The sequence below is a fragment of the Oncorhynchus tshawytscha genome, linkage group LG29 (genome assembly GCF_018296145.1).
Source record: "Oncorhynchus tshawytscha isolate Ot180627B linkage group LG29, Otsh_v2.0, whole genome shotgun sequence".
In the NCBI taxonomy this organism is placed as follows: Eukaryota; Metazoa; Chordata; class Actinopteri; order Salmoniformes; family Salmonidae; genus Oncorhynchus; species Oncorhynchus tshawytscha.
In genome coordinates this window covers 27,864,814-27,884,526 of record NC_056457.1, presented here as the reverse complement: position 1 = coordinate 27,884,526, position 19,713 = coordinate 27,864,814, and the positions used below count along the sequence as shown (strand labels likewise).

At 44.5% G+C, this 19,713-nt stretch overlaps 1 protein-coding gene across 1 annotated transcript in view; it reads right to left on the bottom strand.

Moving 5' to 3' along the window:
* Positions 1-1,252: 1,252 nt before the first annotated feature.
* LOC112227656 (ankyrin repeat domain-containing protein 33B) overlaps positions 1,253-19,713 on the bottom strand; it is a 25,863-nt gene continuing 7,402 nt past the window's right edge. The window contains exons 2-6 of the mRNA XM_024392456.2: positions 5,825-5,954; positions 5,579-5,719; positions 5,107-5,248; positions 3,793-3,991; positions 1,253-3,667 (exon numbers count right to left, since the gene is read on the bottom strand). Coding sequence (XP_024248224.1) covers positions 3,116-3,667; positions 3,793-3,991; positions 5,107-5,248; positions 5,579-5,719; positions 5,825-5,954 — 1,164 coding nt within the window. The 3' untranslated portion in view covers positions 1,253-3,115. The remainder of the gene's footprint in view (positions 3,668-3,792; positions 3,992-5,106; positions 5,249-5,578; positions 5,720-5,824; positions 5,955-19,713) is intronic.

Sequence of the window (19,713 nt, the reverse complement as noted above, 5' to 3'; positions counted from 1 at the left end):
TCTGTTCATAACAGTGATTTTAACATGATCTTCTGGCTACAGCCTATCTATCCCTCTCCCTTCATAATGATGGCTTTTACATGACTGTTTCCACGGCTACTTCCAGTGGTTTTCAGAAAGGATTCACACCCCTTGAGTTATAAAAATATATATATATATACAGTGGGGAGAACAAGTATTTGATACACTGCCGATTTTGCAGGATTTCCTGCTTACAAAGCATGTAGAGGTCTGTAATTTTTATCATAGGTACACTTCAACTGTGAGAGACGGAATCTAAAACAAAAATCCAGAAAATGACATTGTATGCACCTGGTAAAAATGAAATTAAATGAAATTATGCACCTGGTACTTATCAGGAAATGATGGACCTGATACTTATCAGGAAATGAATACCTGGTACTTATCAGGAAATGATGGACCTGATACTTATCAGGAAATGGATACCTGGTACTTATCAGGAAAATATGCGCCTGGTACTTATCAGGAAATGGATACCTGGTACTTATCAGGAAATGATGCACCTGGTACTTATCAGGAAATGATGCACCTGGTACTTATCAGGAAATGATGGACCTGATACTTATCAGGAAATGATGCACCTGGTACTTATCAGGAAATGATGCACCTGGTACTTATCAGGAAATGATGCACGTGGTACTTATCAGGAAAAGATGCACCTGGTACTTATCAGGAAATGATGCACCTGGTACTTATCAGGAAATGATGCACCTGGTACTTATCAGGAAATGATGCACCTGGTACTTATCAGGAAATGATGCACCTGGTACTTATCAGGAAATGATGCACCTGGTACTTATCAGGAAATGATGCACCTGGTACTTATCAGGAAATGATGCACGTGGTACTTATCAGGAAAAGATGCATGTACTTATCAGGAAATGATGCACCTGGTACTTATCAGGAAATGATGCACCTGGTACTTATCAGGAAATGATGACCTGGTACTTATCAGGAAATGATGCACCTGGTACTTATCAGGAAATGATGCACCTGGTACTTATCAGGAAATGATGCACCTGGTACTTATCAGGAAATGATGCACATGGTACTTATCGGAAATGATGATGGTACTTATCAGGAAATGATGCACCTGGTACTTATCAGGAAATGATGCACCTGGTACTTATCAGGAAATGATGCACCTGGTACTTATCAGGAAATGATGCACCATCTTTTTTATGTTTTAGAAAGAGTCACTCCCTCTCACAGACACAAACAGTAGAGTGCATTGCATTCCAGTTGTGTTTTTATTCACCATAAACAAGAACATTGTAGAGTACACGGACTAGATATTGCTGGTCCCAGTGTGGTTCCATTACCACTCAAACAAACAAAACATTGTGAATCTGTTTCGTAAATCCATAGCGTGGCTTCCTGAGAGAAGTGTACACTTGTTCACTAAATATATATATATTTTTTTAAATTGGACTTGTATAAGCAGAGAGTTTAGAGTTTTCGTCCATTCCTTTTAAATCAATGAGGGGAACCAGGACACACTTGGGCAGACACAGAATTCACCTGGAGTCTTTGTGATATGTCTGGGAAAGCATTTTAGTGTTACACTCCTGCTGCCTAGCCTGCTCCATTTGTTTACAGAAATTATTTTTTGTGCCAACCACTGCCCCCTAGTAACTCCATAGCAACTTATCACATTGGCTGTTAGACACACCTAAAATATGCCACTTAAAGCCAGTCCTGTCTTTGGGGTTATCACTGTGAAATTGTCTTCTCTTCAATCCCTACCCTAATAATACTACATTATATCAATCCCTACCATAATAATACTACATTATATCAATCCCTACCATAATAATACTACATTATATCAATCCCTACCATAATAATACTACATTATATCAATCCCTACCATAATAATACTACATTATATCAATCCCTACCATAATAATACTACATTATATCAATCCCTACCATAATAATACTACATTATATCAATCCCTACCCTAATAATACTACATTATATCAATCCCTACCATAATAATACTACATTATATCAATCCCTACCATAATAATACTACATTATATCAATCCCTACCATAATAATACTACATTATATCAATCCCTACCATAATAATACTACATTATATCAATCCCTACCATAATAATACTACATTATATCAATCCCTACCATAATAATACTATATTATATCAAGACTTTCCAGTTGCCATTTGTGATCCTACCTCCCATTATTTTCATCCATTATTTTCCGTTGAACTTCTCAACCAATAGTATGGCGTCTGTCTGATCGGAATACACACGTGTGTTTGTAAAAAGCACATGATGAAGGTGCTCCTAGATGCTGATCTGAGGTCAGTGTAGCAGTACTTTGATCTCATTCATAACATGTAAACATTTCAGGATATAGTTTCTTTTCCCCCAGTTGATAGATAATATTGCTCTAAGACATTTCTTTATTTCATTCACGTTCTCAAAATATGCCTACTTTAGTAGAAAATAAAGAGAGTTTATATATAGTATACTCATAATAAAAAAATACCTGATGAGGTACAATCTATATGCATAATACATTCGCAGGATTAGAAAAGCTTTCAAAAAGCCAATATAAAGTAGATGCCATCTCAACGTATCAAAGCACAGTGCCTATCTAAAACAGTCGGTCAAATGGTATTGGTAACAAAATAATGCTTATCTTATGTTTATCTCTGACGATAAGTCAGTTTGACATGCTGGGAGGCTTACTCAACGGTTGTAAAGGCTACGCAACATTTTAACCCTTTATATTTGTCCCATTCTAACCCTTCCCGAAGCATATAGTATCATCATTTTAGGCAATACAGTTTCAACGTGTGATGTGTCAGATATATTAGTGAAACATGATCTGTACACAGTCAGATCATATGGGTTTGTAGCCTGGGTAAGTGTCAGGTAATACAGAAATCACACTATAAAAATACTGCTGATTTTGTGAATCAAATGCATTACAAAATAAAGCACTGTCACTTTAAAGCACTGTCACTTTTACTCCCTCAAAAAGCAAAAAAAAAAACTCTGAACTGCTACCTAGGCAACAGTGGAGGACAGGGTGGAGTGACATCACTTCCTCCTACGATGTCATTTCCTCTTCCTGGAACCCAGGTGCCGCCTCGTGGCCGCCTCCACCCTCCTCCTCTCCGCCTCCTCCGCTCTCTTCCTCTCCTCCTTCAGTTCTTTATACCTCCACTTGGGAAGCTGCAGGAAGTCGCCCCCTCCGTCTTTAAAGCTGCTCTTCCTGTGGACTCTCTCAGGTTCAAAGATCGGCGTTGGGGCCTTAGAGATTCTCACCTTGGGAATGGACATCCCCGGCCGCACACTGCTATACTTCACCATACCCAGAGGCAGCAGGCTAGTCTTTCTCAGGGCCATGGAGGAAGAGGCCCCAGCCGCAGACACCTTACCGAGGGTAGGGTTAGTCGTGGTGGGGTTTTTGTTCGGCGGTAGCAGGATGGTCCGCCGGTCCTTTGGAGGTTTGGACACCAGAGTGACCCGTGAGTTCTGGAAGAGTTTCCTGTGGTTGTCGATCCTCTCAGGGTTCTGCGTTTTCAGTTCTTTGGCCCGTTGGCGTCGGAGGATCTCTGGGACGGAGTAGCGACGTTTACCCACGCAAGGTGGGCTTGTCGGACACACCTGAAGAGCAAGTACAAACAGGTATATCAGAGGAGGGGGGGTGAGCAATGAGAACATGAAGACAGACAGAGAGGTTAAATACAGTAGAAGTGAGAGGACCGAAGAAACAGACGTTTCTAACTCACTGTGGAACAAGCCATCGCCACGAAGGGGCTCCCCAGTGCTGTTGTCACGGTGACTAGGTGATCTAAGACTCCTTCGTCGTCAGGCTCTGTGATGTTGGCAAACGTCAGAGCGTTTCGTATGGTGTCTGATATACGCTGCATACAGCCTCGAGGCTCCCGGGCCTTAGATACTAGAGACGCCAGCTGGGGCCACTCTGGACTGGAACAATTATATCAGATTAGGATATAATACGATTGGAAGAATTGCAATATGAAACTATACCGATGACATCGTATAATGATAATAAGAATCACCACCTCCATCATCAGCAGAAACAGCACCATCACCATCCTCATCACCATCCTCACCATCATCATCACCACCATCCTCCTCATCATCATCACCTCCACCATCATCATCACCATCATCATCCTCACCATCATCATCACCACCATTCTCATCATCACCACAATCATCATCCTCACCATCATCATCATCACCACCATTCTCATCATCATCACCACCATCATCATCACCACCATCCTCATCATCACCACCATCCTCATCATCATCACCACCATCCTCATCATCACCATCATCATCATCCCCATCATCATCATCACCCCCATCCTCATCACCACCATCACAATCATCATCCTCATCATCATCATCACCACTATCCTCATCATCACCACCATCCTCATCACCACCATCCTCATCATCATCACCACCACCACCATCATCATCACCACCATCCTCATCATCACCACCATCCTCATCATCATCACCACCATCCTCATCATCATCCCCATCATCACCACCATCATCATCATCACCACCATCCTCATCACCACCATCCTCATCATCATCATCACCACTATCCTCATCATCACCACCATCCTCATCATCATCACCACCATCCTCATCATCACCATCCTCATCATCATCACCACCATCATCATCATCACCACCATCCTCATCATCATCACCACCATCCTCATCACCACCATCACAATCATCATCCTCACCATCATCATCACCACCATCCTCATCATCATCATCATCACCACCATTCTCATCATCATCACCACCATCATCATCACCACCATCCTCATCATCACCATCACCACCACCACCATCTTCATCATCACCACCATCCTCATCATCATCACCACCATCTTCATCATCACCATCCTCATCACCATCATCCTCATCATCATCATCATCACCACCATCATCATCATCATCACCATCCTCATCATCATCACCATCATCACCAGCATCCTCATCATCATCACCACCATCCTCATCATCACTCATCAAGTATAGTCTACCTGTATGCGTCACATAGTTGATAAGGACAGGGTCTGGAGTGGAGACGTGTCATGGCCCAGGCGGTGTCGTAGCGTCCTGTGAAAAACGCCCACTCTCTGGAGGTCAGCTGACGACCAAAGTCCCTCGCCTCCGTGTCAGCTCCTTACAGAGGAGAAAGAGAGGAGGAGAGTAGGAGAGAGTTGCAGAGAAGGAGGAAAGAGGAGGAGATAGTAGGAGGGAGAGGGAGGAGATAGTAGGAGAGAGAGAAGGAGAGAGGAGGAGAGAGAGAAGGCGAGAGGAGGAGGAGAGAGGCAAGGAGATAAATGTATGACGAGATCCTTCAGATGTCAAATTGAACCCTACTGGTAGATGTTATTTCTGCTTTAAATTACTGTTTGAAGTTAAATATTATTGAAATGTGAATGATGAAATATATGTTCAAGTAAGTTAAATATAAACCAGGTGAATTTGTTTGTCCATCTGTGTACTTACCTGCTAGCATCAGGGCTCGTACACACTCCACCCTGCCCTGCATAGCAGCCTTCATCAGAGCAGTGAAGCCATGACAGTTCCTCCTCTCTATGTCCAGACCAGGGGAGTAGTTCAACAGGTAGTTACTGATCATTATGTGACCTGGAGGGGGGGCGAGATGGGGAGAGCCTTGTGAACCTTTTTGAACTGTGTGGATCTGTGTGCGCGCATGCGGTGTGTGTGGGTCTGTGTGTTTGTGTGTCGTACCTGCCTGTGCAGCTGTGATGAGGGCGGTATTCCCCTCAGTGTCCTGCCAGTTGACATCCAGGTGACAACACTGAGCCAACGCTATGACAACGTCAACATAACCCTGGTAGCATGCCACCATCAGCCCCGTCTGTGTGTGAGAGAGAGAGAGAGATAGAGAGAGAGATATAGAGTTAGAGATATATATATAGAGAGAGAGAGAGAGCGAGAGATAGAGAGAGAGAGATATAGAGTTAGAGATATATATAGAGAGAGAGAGAGCGAGAGCGAGAGAGATATAGAGAGAGAGAAAAGGTTTAAAAGGCTATCTCAGACAGTCACAGGCGTTTTAATGTTCTGTCTTCAACAGCTCTGTTTCTCCCTCCCACCCTCTCTACCTATAGCGCTGAGGTGGCTACTGTTCCGGGAAGGCCACTGTGCGTGCGTGCGGGCGTGCGTGCCTGTCTGCATGGCAAAGTTGGTTCCTGAATAGACAATCTAGTTGACAGTGCTAGTTCTGTTCTGATGCTTAACTGGGGAAACATGATATGAGATCCAAGCCAGTGTCAATGAGGTTTGACAACAACAGGAGGCCTGTATGTACGGTCCAAAACTAATATCATACCGTGTCAATGAGGTTAGACAACAACGGGAGGCCTGTATGTACGGTACAAAACTAATATCATACCGTGTCAATGAGGTTAGACAACAACGGGAGGCCTGTATGTACGGTACAAAACTAATATCGTACCGTCAACATTAAAGCAGTTTTGTTTGCTGTTAAAACAGAATTTCGATCCTTGTGGAAAACTGCTTTCTACTGCTTTCTGTCACGCCGTGTTTTTGGAATGCTGTGTTCTTGGAATGCTGTGTTCTTGGAATGCCGTGGTTTTGGAATGCTGTGTTTTTGGAATGCCGTGTTTTTGGAATGCTGTGTTCTTGGAATGCTGTGTTTTTGGAATGCTGTGTTTTTGGAATGCTGTGTTCTTGGAATGCTGTGTTTTTGGAATGCTGTGTTCTTGGAATGCTGTGTTTTTGGAATGCTGTGTTTTTGGAATGCTGTGTTCTTGGAATGCTGTGTTCTTGGAATGCTGTGTTTTTGGAATGCTGTGTTCTTGGAATGCTGTGTTCTTGGAATGCTGTGTTCTTGGAATGCCGTGTTTTTGGAATGCTGTGTTCTTGGAATGCTGTGTTTTTGGAATGCTGTGTTCTTGGAATGCTGTGTTCTTGGAATGCTGTGTTCTTGGAATGCTGTGTTCTTGGAATGCTGTGTTTTTGGAATGCTGTGTTCTTGGAATGCTGTGTTCTTGGAATGCTGTGTTCTTGGAATGCCAGTGAAATGTGTGTGTATACAGCTTGCAATCTCCTGGAAAAGTGCCAGTGTTTTCTGGAAGGCCAAAACTTCATCAGCCAAAACAAACACTACTACCAGAGAGGGAGGATGGGGGGGTGTAGATGAGTGGAGAGAGGCAAAGGAGAGGAGATAGAGAAAGGATAGAAGAGGTATTGGTTACAAAGGAGAGGAGATGGAGACAGAGAAAGGATAGAAGAGGTATTGGTTACAAAGGAGAGGAGATAGAGAAAGGATAGAAGAGGTATTGGTTACAAAGGAGAGGAATAAAGAACAGTACAATAGAGACAGCAAACTTGGGGTATTCTTTCTATTAGGAGTAAAATGTATAGTAGCCAAGCTGAGAGGCGAGCCAGCAACCGGAGGTTTGTCAGTTTGAATCCTGGGTCTGACTGGGAAAATAATCTGTTGGGAAGTGAGCTGGAAACCAGAGGGTTGCTGGTATCAAATCCTAGATGCCATTGACTGCCGTTGTGCCCTTGAGCAAGGCACTTAACCTCCCACAACAACTGCGCCCAGTGTGGCAATCCCCTGCTCCAACCTCTACATGTATGCAACAGTCCTCTTCTCCAACCTCTATATCTATGTAACAGTCCCCTTCTCCAACCTCTATGTCTATGTAACAGTCCTCTTCTCCAACCTCTATATGTATGTAACAGTCCTATTCTCCAACCTCTACATACTGTATATGTAACAGTCCCCTTCTCCAACCTCTATATGTCTGTAACAGTCCCCTTCTCCAACCTCTATATCTATGTAACAGTCCTCTTCTCCAACCTCTATATGTATGTAACAGTCCCCTTCTCCAACCTCTATATGTCTGTAACAGTCCTCTTCTCCAACCTCTATATGTCTGTAACAGTCCTCTTCTCCAACCTCTATATCTATGTAACAGTCCTCTTCTCCAACCTCTATATGTCTGTAACAGTCCCCTTCTCCAACCTCTATATGTCTGTAACAGTCCCCCTCTTTTCCAGTCCTCTTCTCCAATATGTCTGTAACAGTCCCCTTCTCCAATCTCTATATCTATGTAACAGTCCCCTTCTCCAACCTCTATATGTCTGTAACAGTCCCCTTCTCCAACCTCTATATCTATGTAACAGTCCTCTTCTCCAACCTCTATATGTCTGTAACAGTCCTCTTCTCCAACCTCTATATGTCTGTAACAGTCCCCTTCTCCAACCTCTATATGTCTGTAACAGTCCCCTTCTCCAACCTCTATATCTATGTAACAGTCCTCTTCTCCAACCTCTATATGTCTGTAACAGTCCTCTTCTCCAACCTCTATATGTCTGTAACAGTCCCCTTCTCCAACCTCTATATGTCTGTAACAGTCCTCTTCTCCAACCTCTATATGTCTGTAACAGTCCTCTTCTCCAACCTCTATATGTCTGTAACAGTCCCCTTCTCCAACCTCTATATCTATGTAACAGTCCTCTTCTCCAACCTCTATATGTCTGTAACAGTCCTCTTCTCCAACCTCTATATGTCTGTAACAGTCCTCTTCTCCAACCTCTATATGTCTGTAACAGTCCCCTTCTCCAACCTCTATATGTCTGTAACAGTCCTCTTCTCCAACCTCTATATGTCTGTAACAGTCCTCTTCTCCAACCTCTATATCTATGTAACAGTGTAACATATATGTAACATATATGTAATCTATATGTTGTTTTTTTCTTGTTTTTTTTTCTCACCTTTATTTAACCAGGAAGGCCAGTTGAGAACAAGTTCTCATTTACAGCTGCGATAAGATAAAGCAAAGCAGTGCGACAGAAACAACAACACAGAGTTACACATGGGATAAACAAGCGTACAGTCAATAACACAGTAGAAACAAAAAAAGTCAATATACAGTGTGTGCAAATGGAGTAAGGAGGTAAGGCAATAAATAGGCCATAGTAGCAAAGTAATTACAATTTAGCAGATTAACACTGGAGTGATAGATGAGCAGATGATGATGAGCAGATGATGGTGTGTAAATAGTGATACTTGTGTTTAAAAGAGCAGCAAAGTAAATATAAACAGTATGGGGATGAGGTAGGTAGATTGGGGGGGCTATTTACAGATGTACTATGTATAGCTGCAGCGATCAGTTTGCTGCTCAGATAGCTGATGTTTAAATTTAGTGAGGGACATGTAAGTCTCCAGCTTCAGCAATTTTTGAAATTCGTTCCAGTCACTGGCAGCAGAGAACTGGAAGCAAGGCGGCCAAAGGAGGTGTTGGCTTTGGGGATGATCAGTGATATATACCTGCTGGAACGTGTGCTACGAGCGGGTGTTGTTATCGTGACCAGTGAGCTGAGATAAGACGGATCTTTACCTATCATAGAATTACAGATGACCTGGAGCCAGTGAGTCTGGCGATGAATATGTAGTGAGGGCCAGCCGACTAGAGCATACAGGTCGCAGTGGTGGGTGGTATAAGGCGCTTTGGTAACAAAATGGATGGCACTGTGATAGACTGCATCCAATTTGCTGAGTAGAGTATTAGAAGCTATTTTGTAGATGACATCGCCGAAGTCGAGGATCGGTAGGATCGTCAGTTTTACTAGGGTAAGTTTGGCGGCGTGAGTGAAGGAGGCTTTGTTGCGAAATAGAAAGCCGATTCTAGATTTGATTTTGGATTGGAGATGTTTGATATGAGTCTGGAAGGAGAGTTTACAGTCTAGCCAGACACCTAGGCATTTGTAGATGTCCACATATTCTAGGTTAGAACCGTCCAGAGTAGTGATGCTAGTCGGGCGGGCGGGTGCGGGCAGCGAACGGTTGAAAAGCATGCATTTGGTTTTGCTAGCGTTTAAGAGCAGTTGGAGGCCACAGATGGAGTGTTGTATGGCATTGAAGCTCGTTTGGAGGTTAGTTAACACAGTGTCCAAAGAAGGGCCAGATGTATAATGGTATCGTCTGCGTAGAGGTGGATCAGGGAATCACACACAGCAAGAGCGACATCGTTGATATATACAGAGAAAAGAGTCGCCCCGAGATTTGAACCCTGTGGTACCCCCATAGAGATTGCCAGAGGTCCGGAGAACACACTGAACTCTGTCTGCGAAGTAGTTGGTGAACCAGGCAAGGCAGTCATTTGAGAAACCAAGGCTATTGAGTCTGCCAATAAGAATACGGTGATTGACAGAGTCGAAAGCCTTGGCCAGGTCGATGAAGACGGCTGCACAGTACTATCTTTTATTGATGGCGGTTATGATATCGTTTAGTACCTTGAGCGTGGCCCGTGACCAGCTCGGAAACCTGATTGCATAGCGTAGAAGGTACGGTGGGATTTGAAATGGTCAGTGATCTGTTTATTAACTTGGCTTTCAAAGACTTTAGAAAGGTAGGTTAGGATGGATATAGGTCTGTAACAGTTTGGGTCTAGAGTGTAATCCCCCTTTGAAGAGGGGGATGACCACGGCAGCATTCCAATCTTTAGGGATCTCGGACGAAACGAAAGAGAGGTTGAACAGACTGGTAATAGGGGTTGCAACAATGGCGGCGGATAATTTTGGAAAGAGAGGGTCCAGATTGTCTAGGCAAGTAGCTGCGAGGGGTGCGGAGCTGTTGGCCGGGGTTGGGGTAGCCAGGAGGAAAGCATGACCAGCTGTAGAGAAATGCTTATTGACATTTTTGATTATTGTATATTTATCGGTGTCAAGAAACATGAATAACCACCACGCTGCGTTTTGGTCCGCCTCTCCTTCACCACAAGAGAACCGTTACAGAATCACCCACCACAACAGGACCAAGCGGCGTGGTAACGGGCAACAGCAACGCAAAGAGGAATGGACATGGGAGTACGGTTTGGACTGCAAGAGTATGGACTATACTTCTTGGGAGGAGACAGGACCCAGGGACAGCCCGCCTGGGGTGGAGCAGTGCGCGGAAAGTTATCGGAGAATGGAGTTGGCGAAGGCACGGCGGCGCGGACGGAAGCCCGAGAGTCAGCCCCAAACATTTCTTGGGGGGGGCTCACAGGGAGTATGGCTATGCCAGGTAGGAGACCTGCGCAAACTCCCTGTGGTTACCGGGGGGCTAGAGAGACCGGACAGGCACCGTGTTATGCTGTGAAGCGCACGGTGTCCCCAGTGCGGGTGCATAGCCCGGTGCGGTACATTCCAGCTCCGCGTATCGGCCGGGCTAGAGTGAGCATTGAGCCAAGTGCCATGAAGCCGGCACTACGCAGCTGGTCTCCAGTGCGTCTCCTTGGGCCGGCTTACATGGCACCAGCCTTGCGCACGGTGTCCCCGGTTCGCCTGCATAGCCCAGTGCGGGCTATTCCACCTCGCCGCACTGGCAGGGCGACCGGGACCATTCAACCGGGTAAGGTTGGGCAGGCTCGGTGCTCAAGAGCTCCAGTGCGCCTGCACGGTCCGGTCTATCCAGTACCACCTCCACACCCCAGCCCTCCGGTAGCAGCTCCCCGCACCAGGCTTCCTGTGCGTGTCCTCGGCCCAGTACCACCAGTGCCAGCACCACGCATCAGGCCTACAGTGCGCCTCGCCTCTCCAGCGCTGCCAGAGCCTTCCTCCTCTCCTGCGCTGCTGGAGTCTCCCGCCTGTTTAGCGCTGCCAGAGCCTTCTGCCTCTACAGCGTTGCTGGAGTCTCCTGCCTGTTTAGCGCAGCCAGAGCTGCCAGCCTGCATGGAGCAGCCAGAGCTGCCAGCATGCATGGAGCAGCCAGAGCTGCCAGCCTGCATGGAGCAGCCAGAGCTGCCAGTCTGCATGGAGCAGCCAGAGCTGCCAGTCTGCATGGAGCAGCCAGAGCTGCCAGTCTTCATGGAGCAGCCAGAGCTGTCAGTCTTCATGGAACAGCCGGAGCTGTCAGTCTGCATGGAGCAGCCAGAGCTGCCAGTCTGCAAGGAGCTGCCAGTCTGCAAGGAGCTGCCAGTCTGCAAGGAGCTGCCAGTCTGCAAGGAGCAGCCAGAGCCGCCAGTCAGCATGGAGCAGCCAGAGCCGTCAGTCTGCCAGGATCCGCCAGTCAGCCAGACTCTTCCAGGTCCGCCAGTCAGCCAGACTCTTCCAGATCCGCCAGTCAGCCAGACTCTTCCAGATCTGCCAGTCAGCCAGACTCTTCCAGATCTGCCAGTCAGCCAGACTCTTCCAGATCTGCCAGTCAGCCAGGATCCGCCAGTCAGCCAGGCTCTTCCAGATATGCCAGACTCTTCCAGATCCGCCAGTCAGCCAGACTCTTCCAGATCTGCCATTCTGCCTGACTCTTCCAGATCCGCCAGTCTGCCAGACTCTTCCAGATCCGCCAGTCAGCCAGGATCTGCCAGAGCCTTCCTCCTCTCTTGTGCTGCCGGAGTCTGAAGAGCCCCGCTGTCCCTCTGTCCCGAGCTGCCCCTCTGTCCCGAGCTGCCCCTCTGTCCCGAGCTGCCCCTCTGTCCCATGTTATTAAGTAAGGTTGCCGTGGCTAGGAGGTCACGGAAGCGGACAAGGTGGGAGACTAAGACTACGGTGAAGTGGGGGCCACGTCCAGCACCAGAGCCACCACCGCGGACAGATGCCCACCCAGACCCTCCCCTATAGGTTCACGGAGTCCGCACCGGTACTGTCACACCCTGACCATAGTTTGCTTTGTATGTTTCTATGTTTTGGTTGGTCAGGGTGTGAGCTGAGTGGGCATTCTATGTTGGATGTCTTGTTTGTCTATTTCTATGTCTGGCCTGATATGGTTCTCAATCAGAGGCAGGTGTTAGTTATTGTCTCTGATTGGGAACCATATTTAGGTAGCCTGGGTTTCACTGTGTGTTTGTGGGTGATTGTTCCTGTCTTTGTGTTTTGTACCAGATAGGGCTGGTTTGAGTTCTCATGTTTATTGTTTTTGTTAGTTTATTCATGTATAGCGTCTTCATTAAAGAAACATGAATAACCACCACGCTGCGTTTTGGTCCTCCTCTCCTTCACCACAAGAGAACCGTTACAATTGGTGGTGACCGTATTGCCTAGCCTCAGTGCAGTGGGCAGCTGGGAGGAGTTGCTCTTGTTCTACATGGAATTTACAGTGTCCCAAAACTTTTTGGAGTTAGAGCTACAGGATGCAAATTTCTGTTTGAAAAAGCTAGTCTTTGCTTTCCTGACTGACTGTGTGTTAGCAGTCTGTCTAACAGATATGTTGGCGGCTGAGAAGGTGTGTTGTGTGTGTGTGTGTGTGTGTGTGCGTGAGTGAGTGAGTGCGTATGTGGTTGGGTGGGTGGGTGGGTGGGTGGGTGGGTGGGTGGAGGGGGGGTATGAGACAAGCCTATTGAGTGCTGAGGCTAAAAATAATGCCAGACACTCACGGCTCAACCCTGAAACAATCACCCTGAGAGGTACTTCTAGGGAACGACTGTGTGTTTGTGTGTGTGTGTGTTTGTATACATTTGTGTGTGTGTGTGTGTGTGTGTGTGAGTGTGTGTGGCTGATTTAAGTGATTTGTGTGGTGTATTATCAGGAATTCATGGAATAACTGTGCAGCGAAATTGTTCTTTGGTGTTTAGATTCTACGAGAGACGATGGCTGTGTGTGTGAAATATTGCCTTTGCACGTAATGTACCTGGCCATACACATAGCGGAAGTTCTGATGTTTTAAATTTAGGGCGCTGGCTTGTTCTTAAAGCAGATTAATGTGTGTCCTTCCCAGATCCTAATCTGTTCCGTAGTGGATTGATGTTGCTCCCAGCTCTTGCACTAGGTTCTGCATAACTGCTTAGCAGCTTCAAAAGGATTTGAATGTTGTTTTTTTAAATGCACTTCAAACTGTTGTGAATTTAAATTTGAAAAAAGTTTCATTCATAATCATATTACACTTTATTTTAAGTGCTTTTCAAGACACCCAAAGTCACTTAACATACAGAAGGAAATCAGCAGGATAAAAAGCTATAAAAATCACATTAAAATAAGTTGGGATATAAAAATAGACTAAACATGATGACAGACTAACCAGGGAAGTGAGGATGGAAAGCTAAGATAACAGAGAATCTGTGTGAAGAGGTGTGTCTTTAGTGTGGATGACATTGTTCTGTAACTAAGACAACAGAGAATCTGTGTGAAGAGGTGTGTCTTTAGTGTGGATGACATTGTTCTGTAACTAAGACAACAGAGAATCTGTGTGAAGAGGTGTGTCTTTAGTGTGGATGACATTGTTCTGTAACTAAGACAACAGAGAATCTGTGTGAAGAGGTGTGTCTTTAGTGTGGATGACATTGTTCTATAATGTACATGAGTAACAGGTTTCCATGTCCAAGGTTGTTGGATCATGTTTTACATTTTGTAAGATTTGTCTTTACTTGTTTGCAACAGTGCAAACTCTTCATCCACAGAACAAATTCAACAACTAAATTGGCTAATTTTGAAGATATTCGTTGATTAAAAGACAGCAGTCTGGTGTCCATAGTGTTTTGGCTGGAGCAACGTCCAAATCCCAACCCTGTTGTGGAAACATTACATGTATTCCCTGTTTGAAACCCTAATTGTTATACAAGTTACACATTTTCACTGTTTTTGAGACAAATAACATCTATTTGATCAGCAGGTGTTAAAAAACATGTCTAATCATACATTTCCTAGAACAAAACATTACAGGTGGCCAAAATGCCAGAGCACAGGATAAAAAAAAAAACATTATTGAACCTTTATCTGACTAGGCAAGTCAATTAAGAATACATTTGTATTGACAAAGACGGCCTGCGGGGATGGGATTCAAAATGTAAATGTAGGACAAAACCCACATCACGACAAGAGAGACACCCCAACACTACAAAAAGAGAGACCTAAGACAACAACACAACATGGCAGCAAAACAACATGACAACACAACATGGCAGCAACACAACACGACAAAAGAGACACCACAACACTACAAAAAGAGAGACCTAAGACAACAACACAACATGGCAGCAAAACAACATGACAACACAACATGGAAGCAGCACAACATGACAACAACACGGTAGCAGCACAACATGACGACACAGCATGGTAGCAACACAACATGGCAGCAACACATGACAACACAGCATGGTAGCAGCAACATGACAACACGGCATGGTAGCAGCAAAATGACAACACGGCATGGTAGCAGCAACATGACAACACAGCATGGTAGCAGCAACATGACAACACAGCATGGTAGTTCCATGCTCGTTCCAGTCGCTAGCATGGGGTGGCAGCATCATGTTGTGGGGGTGCTTTTCTGCAGGAGGGACTGGTGCACTTCACACAGTAGATGGCATCATGAGGCAGGAAAATTACGTGGATATATGGAAGCAACATCTCAAGACATTAGTCAGGAAGGTAAAGCTTGGTTGCAAATGGGTCTTCCAAATGGACAATGGCCCCAAGCTTACTTCCAAAGTTGTGGCAAAATGGCTTAAGGACAACAAAGTCAGGTATTGGAGTGGCCATCACAAAGCCCTTACCTCAATCCCATTGAAAATTTGTGGGCAGAACTGAAAATCGTGTGCGAGCAAGGAGGCCTACAAACCTGACTCAGTCACACCAGCTCTGTCAGGAGGAATGGGCCAAAATTCACCTAACTTATTGTGGGAAGTTTGTGTGAGGCTACCTAAAATGTTTGACCCAAGTTAAACAATTTAAAGGCAATGCTACCAAATACTAACTGAGTGTATGTAAACTTCTGACCCACTGGGAATGTGATGAAAGAAATAAAAGCTGAAATAATTCATTTACTCTACTATTATTCTGACATTCTTAAAATAAAGTGGTGATACTAACTGACCTAAGACAGGGAATTCTTACTAGGATTAAATAGCAGGAATTGTGAAAATCTTAGTTTAAATGTATTTGTCTGAGGTGTATGTAAACTTCTGACTTCAACTGTATGTATTCACCCCCTTTGCTATAAAGCCCCAAAATAAGATCTGGTTTTAACCAATTACCTTCAGAAGTCACATAATTAGTTAAATAAAATCTACCTGTGTGCAATCTAAGTGTCACATGATCTCAATATATATACACCTTGTCTGAAAGGCCCCAGACTGCAACACCATCAATCAAGGGGCACCACCAAGCAAGCGGTACCATGAAGACCAAGGAGCTCGCCAAACAGGTCAGGGACAAAGTTGTGGAGAAGTACAGATCAGGGTTGGGTTAAAAAAATTATATCATCAGCATCTCACGGAGCACCATTAAATCCATTATTAAAAAATGGAAAGAATATGCCATCACAACAAACCTGCCAAGAGAGGTCCGCCCACCAAAACTCATGGACCAGACAAGGAGGGCATTAATCATAGAGGCAACAAAGAGACCAAAGATAACCCTAAAGGAGCTGCAAAGCTCCACAGCAGTGTTTGGAGTATCTGTCCACAGGACCACTTTAAGTCTCTGGCCCTTCTTTGGACACTGTGTTAACTAACCGCCAGATAAGCTTCAATGCCATACAACTCTTCTTCCGTGGCATCCAACTGCTCTTAAATGCAAGTAAAACTAAATGCATGCTCTTCAACCAATCACTGCCCGCCCGTCCAACTAATCTGGATGGTTCTGACTTAGAATATGTGGACAACTACAAATACCTAGGTGTCAGGTTAGACTGTAAACTCTCCTTCCAGACTCACATTAAACATCTCCAATCCAAAATTAAATCTAGAATCAGCTTCCTATTTCGCAACAAAGCATCCTTCACTCATGCTGCCAAACATACCCTCGTAAAACTGACCATCCTTCAATCCTCGACTTCGGCGATGTCATTTACAAAATAGCCTCCAACACTCTATTCAGCAAATTGGATGCAGTCTATCACAGTGCCATCTGTTTTGTCACCAAAGCCCCATATACTACCCACCACTGCAACCTGTATGATCTCGTTGGCTGGCCCTCGCTTCATACTCGTCACCAAACCCACTGGCTCCAGGTCATCTACAAGTCTCTGCTAGGTACAGCCCCGCCTTATCTCAGCTAACTGGTCACCATAGCAGCACCCACCCGTAGCACGCGCTCCAGCAGGTATATATTTCTGGTCACCCCCAAAGCCAATTCTTCATTTGGCCACCTCTCCTTCCAGTTCTCTGCTGCCAATGACTGAAACGAACTGCAAAAATCTCTGAAGCTGGAGACTCTTACCTCCCTCACTAGCTTTAAGCACCAGCTGTCAGAGCAGCTCACAGATCACTGCACCTTTACATAGCTCTTCTGTAAATAGCCCATACAATCTACCTCATCCCCATAATGTATTTATTTATTTATCTTGCTCCTTTGCACCCCAGTATCTCTACTTGCACATTCATCTTCTGCACATCCTACCATTCCAGTGTTTAATTGCTATGTTGTAATTCCTTCGCCACCATGGCCTATTTATTGCCTTTACCTCTCTTATCCTACCTCATTTGCACATGCTGTATATAGATTTTTCTACTGTATTATTGATTGTATGTTTGTTTATTCCATATGTAACTCTGTGTTGTTGTATGTGTCGAACTGCTTTGCTCTATCTTGGCCCGGTCGCAGTTGCAAACTTGATCTCAACTAGCCTACCTGGTTAAATAAAGGTGAAAAAAAATAAAATAAAAGCTGCACACTCCACAGAGCTGGGCTTTAATGCTTAAAGAAAGAAAAAAAGAAAACACATTTGGTGTTCACCAAAAGGCATATTGGAGACACCCCAAACAAGAAGAAGGTACTCTGGTCAGAATACACAAAAATGTTGCTTTTTGACCATCAAGGAAAACGCTATGTCTGTTGCAAACCCAACACCTCTCATCACCCCGAGAAGCCCATCCCCACAGTGAAGCATGGTGGTGGCATCATCGTGCTGTGGGAATGTTTTTCATCGGCAGGGACTGGGAAACTGGTCAGAATTGAAGGAATGATGGATGGTGCTAAATACAGGGAAATTCTTGAGGGAAACGAGTTTCCGTCTTCCAGACATTTGAGACTGGGAAGGAGATTCACCTTCCAGCAGGGCAATGATCCTAATTATACTGCTAAAGCAACACTTGAGTGGTTTAAGGTGAAACATTTAAATGTCTTGGAATAGCCTAGCCAAAGCCCAGACCTCAATCCAATTGAGAATCTGTGGTATGACTTAAAGATTGCTGTACACCAGCGGAACCCATCCAACTTGAAGGAGATGGAGCAGATTTGTCTTGAAGAATGGGCAAAAATCCCAGTGGCTAGATGTGCTAAGCTTATAAAGATATACCCCAAGAGACGTACTTGCAGCTCTACAAAGTATTGGATTTTGGGGGGTTCTTATTGCTTCACAATAAAAATATTTTGCATCTTCAAAGTGGTACAGTCTTGTTTAAATCAAATGATACAAGCCCCCCCAAAAATCTATTTTAATTCCAGGTTGTAAGGCAACAAAATAGGAAAAATGCCAAGGGGGTGAATACTTTCGCAAGCCACAGTATATGCTGAGAGAAGGACAGTGTAGTCTAACCATACTCCTAAGTACTTATATGAGGTGACTTAATAAAGCTCAATACCAGGGATCATCAACTAAATTCAGCCATGGGCAATTTTTTTTCTTGAGTGGATGGGGGCCAGAACATAATTACAAATAATTTGTAGACGTCAAATTGATCGAAAAACAGATGTTCTACTGCATGATCATTTAAAAACTGTTTTTAAAGTATTTTATGTCCAAAATTACCAAAAATAAATGTTTAAAAATGCTCTGAAACATTATCACTGCATACACTTTATTTTTCCCGACAATGTTGTTCTTCTCATACCATTTTCAAAATGGAATGTTTATGACCACACTGGTGGGTAATAGATCATTTGCTGTATTACTTGTGAGGCACAGTTGAGTGAGCATAATAGTTAGCTTTTTAAAAATTTGAGTAGACTATTGGCCTGCATCTGATGGTCAGTCTGAGGGGAGTGCGGGTGCAGCTGAGGCTGCCTCCCACGCGACTCACTGTCCCTTCTCTCTCCCTCCCTCCTCTGAGAAAAGGGGACAGACAGTCTTCCAGCTGATAGCGAAACTCAAGTCGCACTGCATTATCTCTGCCTCATGCACCAATTCATGTTGTTACTCCTATGACCAGAGAAAGTGAAATATTCCTGGATATTAAAAAAGACACAACTCCCAAATTAATAACAACGCAAGCTTATCGAAACATGCATTTTATGTCTTATAAAACTGTTGAACAATGTGCTGAATAACAACTTAAAGATGAACTTAATCATAAAAACAGCAGCTCTTTGCTATATTCATTGAGTCTCTCTCTAGTCATAGTTTCAAAAATGTTCAAGGTTTCTTTTTTACAGTCTATGGAGCGAGGAAACTAGACACTGTGATCTCAGCTATCTGATTGGCCAGCGGTAGGCCTATAGGTGCACATGATCTGTTTCTCTGGGCCTGCGGGTAGGCGGAGTTCTAGCTTCAGACACATGAAACGGTTCAACATGGGAACACTTTGACTTCCCGGCACTAGCGCTGCTGAATCAAGTGCAGCTACCTGCAAACAAATAAAGAATAGGGCTTATCGTTGGTTTTTTACAGAAATGTTTGGTGATCAACTTGGAATGGCTACCTATCAAAAGCTTTGGCCAAGTCAATAAAATATCAGCACATCATTGCTTAGAGTCAAGAACAGTGGTGACATAAATTAAGA